General features: G+C 40.6%; 1 protein-coding gene across 1 annotated transcript; it reads left to right on the plus strand.

Moving 5' to 3' along the window:
* The first annotated feature begins 7414 nt into the window (after nucleotides 1-7414).
* On the plus strand, nucleotides 7415-7879 carry LOC105312621 (uncharacterized). The gene is made up of 2 exons (XM_011405409.1): nucleotides 7415-7420; nucleotides 7463-7879. Exons 1-2 carry the CDS (start codon nucleotides 7415-7417, stop codon nucleotides 7877-7879), a joined length of 423 nt encoding a protein of 140 aa, XP_011403711.1.
* Nucleotides 7880-8560: the final 681 nt, after the last annotated feature.

An 8560-nucleotide genomic window follows, 5' to 3' on the forward strand; every position in this document is an offset into this window, starting at 1 on the left:
TTCACTTTGTACAAACTGGTCCATATCACCAAAAAGTACATGTATCTTAATAACTTGACAAAGGACCAACTTACTTTCATCAACGTTAATCAAGAATGCCAATCCTGTAGCAGTGGTAAGAAACCCTGTAATTGATCTTCCAGATCATCATGCCCACGACAAATGTTTATTGCTCCTCGAGCACATGCAACAGTTAGCTGATTACCTCCAAACATAGTAGTCCATGTGTCTAATCTGCTTACTTCTTGTGACTCACAACTGGGTAAATTCATATTTTTGATTCTTCCTAGTTTGGGAACGTAACTGTAGTGCCTCTCAATTATTTGACACATCTCATCAACTTTATTGTCATTACAATACCAAGTGATACCTACATTGTATGAGTGTAATGTTTAAAATGGTTGTATTTTTTAAAACTGTTGCAAATTTCATTTTCATTTTTTTGAGTATTGGTGAGGTATGTGCCATGTTACAGACATTGAAGCAGATTTAAAGTTATTCACATGAGTAACTAATATTGTAATAACAGAATTTATACAGTGTGATTTTAATTAAACATTCATTTACCTTGATATCAAAGTGACAAAAATATCCTTTAATTGTTGAATATTATCGTCTTATGGTAACAACTGACATACATCAATTTCTCCTGATATAGGTGATTCAGACAGGCTGCCTAGATCCACTCTGTCCTTTACAGCAAAAGAATGGAAGAAATGATGAGACATGGTAGAGTATTCTATTCTCTGAAAAGTACGTTGAAAGTTTACATCAATGTTATCTCCTACAATCTTAAATCCACTCCACTCACTATAGTCATTTATTAGAAATGAATCTGTTATGACACAAATTTAAAATTTCGTTGCATGTCATGTTACCATTGTCATTTATTGTCAGATCTGGTATAGTAATGTCTTCATTATCAGCTTCATTATCCAAACCTAAATTATATTTCAGAAGGCTCAGTCTCACATATCAATGGTGTTTGGCCTAGTTTTCTAAAGTTACAGTTAGTTTGTAGTAATAATTGAAATATTTACAGAAATATCTCCACCTATGGGTGGGTTTTCAAACTTTGTATAAAAACCCTGCCCTAGTGTCACCACATTGGCCTCTTTTCTAACTCCTAGAAGATACGCCATATTTGCTGTTTCAGCGATGTCGGATTCCAGTTCTGACGAAGAACCAGACCAACATCATGAAACATTGGATGGAGGGCAGAATACCATTCTCCAGTTACTGAAGTTTACCAGAGCTGACCAGAGTGTCAGCTCTGACCTTGATGCTCAGGAGCAAGATGGAGTGATGGTGGAATTGGTGATGATCCAATCCTCTCTCATGTCTGTGGAGAATCGGATCAAAGCCTTGGAAGGTCAGAGCCACCCAACCAAGCGTAGTCATTCCGAAAGAGTTGCACTCAGTAGTGATGATCTGGCTTTACCATGAGCAGACAGATGTCCATTGCCCCAGGGCAATTTTGCTCCTGGCTTTTGGGAGGAGATGGAGTTCTCCAGCTCCTCTAACCTGAAGCCACCTACAAACAAGAGCAGAAAGACTGCGGTGGCACTCTCCTTTTAAAACCACTCTCAAATGATGAAGGAAGGAAGATGAGGAAGCTGTTAGATGCACCTGATATACCTGAGACGAAATGTCCCAGCCTGAATTCTGTCTTTAAATTAACAGTGCTTAAGAAGGAGACAAAAGATGCTGATCAGGAGCTTGCTCATGTACAAGCCCTGATACATGATCCAGCTGCTCCCCTGTTAGCCATGCTTAGGGATGGGGAGGAGTTATCTGTGGATCAATTCAAGGCTGCATTAACCACAGCAGTCCAATTGCTTGGTAATGTGTCAGCCCAGGTCTCAAGATTGAGATGGAGAAAGATCCTAAACGCTCTTAATCCTGAGATTCAGGATCTAGCTGATGAGGACATATTCTCTTCATCTGCTCCATATTTATTTGGGGGGGAGGAGTTTGAACCAAAGATTGAACAGCAGGGCAGAATCTCTTAAGATCCTTTCTTCTACAAAGACTCCTCATCAGGCCAACATCAAACAGTTTTTTTAGATGGAGCCGCCCCACTGACCCCCAAAGAGTACGCAGCTCGACACGAGGAAGTTATGTTGGACCAAGACGAGCAAACAGGCCCCACCAAGGAAGTGACTTCTCCGAAGGACCATGCATGTCAAGGCAGAGACCTACATACACCATGCACGTATCTTTTGATTTATCAGAGTATAATCAAAGATATTTTTGTCAAAATGGGGATTTTACCCCCAAAGTTGTAAGTACACAAACAATTGCAGGGAGGTTCACACTATTCCTTGCAAATTGGCAGAAGTCACCCAGGATTCTTGGGTGATCGAGACTGTCAAAGGTTATAGGATACAGTTCCTGTCAGAGCCTATTTCAAGGTCACTTCCAAAAAGGAAGTGAGACTATCCTCAGAGCAAAGCCTTGCAGAGGAGGAGGTATTGAAGCTACAATCCATGGAAGCAGTGACAGTGTTAGCTCCCAAGGAGGAAAACAGAGGCTTCTTCTTCAGCCTTTTCCTTGTCCCAAAAAAGGACAAGGGGATGAGGCCCGTGATAAATTTGAACATCAACGAGTTCGTAGTCCCTAGACACTTCAACATGGAGAGAGTGCACACTCTGAGAGACCTCAGGATAAACCACCAAACTAGTTCTGAAAGATGCGTACTTCACAATCCCTATTCACAGTTCGAGTAGACAAGCACTAGGCTTCTCCAACCAGAATTGTCTCTGTCAGTTCACATGCCTGCCTTTCGGCCTGTCTTGCGCTCCTTGGGTCTTTACCAAGACCCTGAAGCCAGCATTTACGCTGCTCAGGGAGCTGGGAGTGAGACTAGTGGCATGTATAGACGATGTACTCGTCTTAGCAGAGACGGAGAAGGCAAGAGACCACACGGAGGGTTTGTCATATTTGCTGGAGAGCCTGGGTTAGGGTCTGTGATATTTGCTGGAGAGCCTGGGTTTTATAATTGACCCAGAGAAGATGACCACTCCAACCCAGGAGATAGAGTTACTGGGAATGATAGTGGACTTTCAAACTATGGAGCTAAGACTACCTTGTCAGAAGATAAAGAAATTGATGCAAGAATCTGCAACGATAAAGAATCAAGCAGACACACCCACAGAGCGGGATGTATCACGCCTCCTGGGCAAGCTAAATGCAGTCTCCAAGGCAGTTACTCTAGGTCCTCTCTTTTGCAGAGCTTTGCAGAGAGACCTGACAATATCATTAGGGGAAAACGAGCTAAATTAGTATGCTCCTTGCCCCCTGTCACCAGCAGCCATAGAGGAATTAGAGTGGTGGCAGGAACAGCTCTGAACCTGGAATGGCAAGAGTCTCATCTTGAGGGAACCAGACATCCAGATAGATTCGAATGCTTTCCTCAAGCGTTGGCGAGCAGCAACTCAGGGGTGTCAAACAGGTCATTGGTCAAAGGAGGAAAGGACCCTTCATATAAACGGTCTCAAGTTGCTAGCAGCAACCCTAGCAGTAAAAACTTTCCTGAAGAATCAGGTAAACAAACGAATACTACTGCTGTTGGACAACCAGACTGCAGTAGCATATGTGAACAACATGGGTGGGACAGTATCCACCCAGGCAACAAAGTTAGCCAGAGAATTGTGGATGTGGTGTCTCGAGAGGGACATCCTCCTGACTGCTCAACAACTGGCAGGAAAAAAGAATGTCATAGCAGACTCAGAGTAGAAAGTACTGAGAGATCGCTCCGACTGGATGTTGAATGCTGTAGTGTTTCAATGAATTTTGAGTCAATTCCCCAACCTCCAAGTGGATCTGTTTGCAACCAGATTGACTCATCAACAGCCTCATTTCTTCAGATGAAGGCCAGATCCTCTAGCTGAAGAGACAAATGCTTTTCTCCAGGACTGGACGCAGGTGAGGGGATGTGCAACCCTCCCTGGAATCTAGTGCGAAGAGTCCTGGTAAAAGTAGAGAAGCAACCAGCAGATATTCAAATAGCCCCAGTCTGGCCATCTAAGCCTTGGTACCCCGGACTCCTGGGAATGCTGAGGTCTTACCCTCTGAAAATCAACCTTCAAAGGGAGGCAATAATAGTGACAGAACCATGACAGCAAGTGTTGCCACCTCTAGCCATGTGGCCTATCTCAGGCTACAATATGCTGGTAAAGGACTTTCAGGACAAGCTGCAGACTTCCTCCTGTCCTCTTGGGACACAAGACCTCACAATAATTGATTCGTTTTGTAGGAAATACATCAGCTGTTGCAATGAATGGCAAGCTGATCCCATTTCGGGACCTATAGAGGATATTGTCAATTTCCTAGCTCAACTTTACATGGAGGGATACCAGAATAAATCACTGAATGCATATAGGTCTGCTGTCTCCTCAATGCATAGAAGGGCAATCTATTGGTTAGCACCCACTGGTGTCTAGGCTTTTGAAATGGGCATTTCAGACACGCCCCTATTGCTAAGATACCAGAGCACTTGGGATGTAAGTAGGGTATTACACCATATTAAGTCCAATTAGTTGGACCACAATTTGTCTCTTAAATTGATGTCTTAATGAACAGTCATGCTGTTAGCATTGACACGGCCTTCACGGTCAGCTGACCTCCCTAAGCTTAGTCTAAAAGGTTATAGGAATACCCCTGGAGTGGTATTCATACCAATAGCTTTGGCTAAACAGTCCAGACCAGGTAGTGTTCTTAAGGAATTTTTCTTCCCACAATTTTCTGGGGAAGAAAACTTATGACCTGTAAGGTCTTTAAATCTATACATTGAAAAGACCTGGGAAATTAGAGGCAGTACTGATTTGTTTATTTCTTTTATCAAACCACATCAAGCGGTTACTTCTTCCTCAATAGCTAGATGGCTAAAACAAATCATGGAAGCAGCTGCTATAGATACCAGCATGTTCAAAGCCCACTCTGTTGGGGTGCTAGTACATCAGCTGCTGCTGTGCAAGGAGTCACAACAGAAGATGCAGCGGACTGGAGCACAAATTCATCCATTGTGCGTTTCTAGTACATACCTGTTTGGGATACAGGGTTTGCTGAGTCAGTCCTTAAAACTACAAACTACACCATTGATATGTGAGACTGAGCCTTCTGAAATATAATTACAAAATGGCTAAGGCCACAAAGCATCTGAATGATATTCTGGATGATATGAAGAAGGTGAAGTTGAGCATATCAATGGTCTCCCTCCCACCCCCTCCACATTGATATGAAGGAATTCTTCATGCTTAAGTGGCTTATTGTGTTTTTTGTATTGATAAATTTCATGGTCATTATAAAAAGGCCAATGCGGTGACACCAGGGCAGGGTTTTTATACAAAATTTGAAACCCTACCCATAGGTGGAGATTTTTCTATAAATATTTCAATTATTACTACAAACTAACTGTAATTTTAGAACACTAGGCACAATACCAATGATATGCTCAACTTCAACTTCTTCATATAATCCAGAGTAGCATTCAGCCGCTTTGCGGCCTTAGCAATTCTGTAATTATATATGAAATACAATTATCAATATAAGCGTCAAACACACCACCACCATCATCCTCAATGTCATCCTCAAACTCGACATCATAATCATTATCAATGTCCTCTCATTCACTTCGGCTACATCGTTATTTGTAAGAGACTCTTCATTACTGCATGCCTTTTCTTCCTCGCTTTTGCCACAACATTTAGTATCACTCTTTTACACAATCGTATATCACATTTTTGCACTCATCATCTTACTGAACATCTTTCTCATTCTCAATAACATCATCATGAGCCTCATCCATACAGCTGTGATCACTTGCAAGAACACCTTTACAACTGCCAGAATTATCTATTTCCAATATTAAAATTATTACACAAGTAAATTTCCTTACTATTTATTTCAAAATCTCTATCATCAGTATAACTGTCTGGCAACTCTTTACTATTGGACAGATGAGTACAACTATTTCCTGTTTTCTGTGGAAATTATAATGATTACTTATGTAATGTGAATGTATATGCATATAGTTAGTTACCTGTAAGTTACTACATAAGTAATCAGACCAAAAATACACATTCATGTCGTGCCCCTCAGAGATGCGATCAACTGTCTTAAAAGTTTCAGTGTGGGAGAGACATATCATTAACGGTTGTTAACAGTTTAGACATCATGATCCTACTGTACCTCTTCGGTGCATCTGTTACCGTATAAAATTACAGAAATTGCTCACTGAACTAAAGAAATTTGTCTTAATCTTGATTTCAAGACAATCTGCATATCAGGCACATCAAAACATTTTTCTGAGATTCTTTACCCCCATGTATAGTTGTCAATACCTTTATTAAGGTTGGCATCTCACAAGCAAGCTCTATGTCCACAGTATTCCTACTAAAACATTTAACCCCTTCACATGAGTCACAAAGAATGGAGTCATTGATTCTAGAACTAATCTTAATATCTTGTCTAATTGTGCGCCACACCAGCTCCAAAAAATTGTGATGTGTGACTAGATGTGGCCATGGAGGATGCTAGATAATTGTAATTCCCACGTGCTAGCCGTTTTACTTTTTTCCTTGAAAATGGAGACGCCACTTTGAACGACTTAATACCAGACGGATATTGAATACTTACCTATGATTATGTTTTCGTAATATTTATATAGCATTATTGTGTGCTCACTTACAGAAACAATATCTTTCTCTTCATCTTCAGATCTTTTCTTGTTGGGTGTAAGCTGGACAGTTGGCTCCACATTCTCATCTGTTGTTGCCATGCTCTAAGGCTGATGCTCTACCATCATCAAACTATTAACATGGTGTTCAATATATTCATATAATCAATATATCCTGGATTAATTAAGACATTCAATATTCATGACTTGTAACCACATAGTTACATGTGGTCAGCTTTATGGACACATATACACAGATCTCAGAAGAAGCAGAAAAACACAGTTTGTTTGTCTTGTTCCTTTGTTCATCATTCATCGTTCATCTCCATCATTCAGAAAATATTTTATCAAACTATTTTAGTAGTGTGAGTGTACGTTGCTATTTTTTTTTATCATTTGCTATAACTTTTCTTTTCTCACTCTTTGTAAAATATTCCCATTCCTTCATTTCCCCTTCCCTTTCTAACTCTCTCTCTTTTATTATTTGGCCAAGAATATTTGTGATCCTCCTAATTCAGTCATAGAATCACACTAAGTTGGTGACCCTGACTCAGAACATGGCTACCTCACCTAGTCCAGATACTCTAGCTTCCATTTCTAAATCTACCGGCTTACTGGCCTGCCGATGCTTATATCTGGTTCGTTCAAGTAGAAGTGCAATTCCAGACAAGAAAGATCACCTCTCAGAAAACCAGATATGACTATGTCATTGCTTCTCTCTAACCAGAAGTAGCTATGGAGGTACGTGACCTCGTCCTCAAGGCTCTTGACTTAGATCAGTAGAACCTTCTCAAAAAAGCTCTTATCGAGCGGACAGCAGCCTTAGAGCAGCGGCGGCTACAGCAGTTGTTCACCGGGCAAGAACTTGGTGACCGTAAGCCTTCACAGCTACTGAGTAGAATGGAGCAACTGCTGGGACAGTCCGCTGAAGAAGCCCCATCTTTCCTCAAGGAGCTCTTTTTACAAAGGCTGCCCATTGGAGTCAGAATGGTGCTAGCTTCAGCCAAGTCTGATACTCCTTTGTCAGAACTTGCTCTCCTGGCTGACAAAGTAAAGGAAGTATCTGCACCACCACCTCCTGTCAATAATGTCGCAGAGAGTGATTCACTTTATACTGAGGTAGCATTGCAGAGAGAGGAGGTAGCTTGCCTTACACAATTGGTCAAGAGTGCAAATAGAGTAGTTTGTGGTGATGATTAAGGTGAGCTTCCTACTTGTCTATGTCTAGTGTGTGTATTCGTATATGTAACTGCATTTGGTTGTTGCTCAATTTTAATTAGTGATAATAAATGAGCCTCTATCTCTTCTTGCTAACCAGAGGCTGAACCAATTGAATAGTGTTTTTATCATAGCTACGATGTTGCCTACCTTGATATACAGCAGCATGTGTCGAAGTTGTCAACAGAAGCAATTGTTGCTATCCTAGGTGAAAGGTTTTTCCATTTATTATTAATATGTGTCTGGCTTTTACCAAAATAAGTCAAATCTATTGTGACTATCTGGAGAAGATACACACCCTAGTTTATTCAATATGCATAATAGCTGACTTGACCCACCATTAGCTTCAATGATATCAGTAAGTACAATATGTGTTGGTAATGTTTCCTATGCATTAGTACAATTCATCAACGGCCATATAATTAAGTTTTGACTGAGTCATTAGACTTTGACTTTGAAAAGTAACAATCATGAACTGTCTGTGTAGCTAGCTCCAAAAAAAGATCAAATTCGGATCTATTTTGCTAAGAAATTCTTTCAGTGGCAAATGAGGCATTTCTGGCAACTTTGAAATATTCTTAATTTTATTGTGTAATATATATAATCAAAGCACTCACACACAACTGCTCTTTCTTGTCATCATTACACATTGTAGTAGGTTCA

This window comes from Amphimedon queenslandica, unplaced genomic scaffold (assembly GCF_000090795.2).
Source record: "Amphimedon queenslandica unplaced genomic scaffold, v1.1 AMPQUscaffold_13425, whole genome shotgun sequence".
Lineage (NCBI taxonomy): Eukaryota > Metazoa > Porifera > Demospongiae > Haplosclerida > Niphatidae > Amphimedon > Amphimedon queenslandica.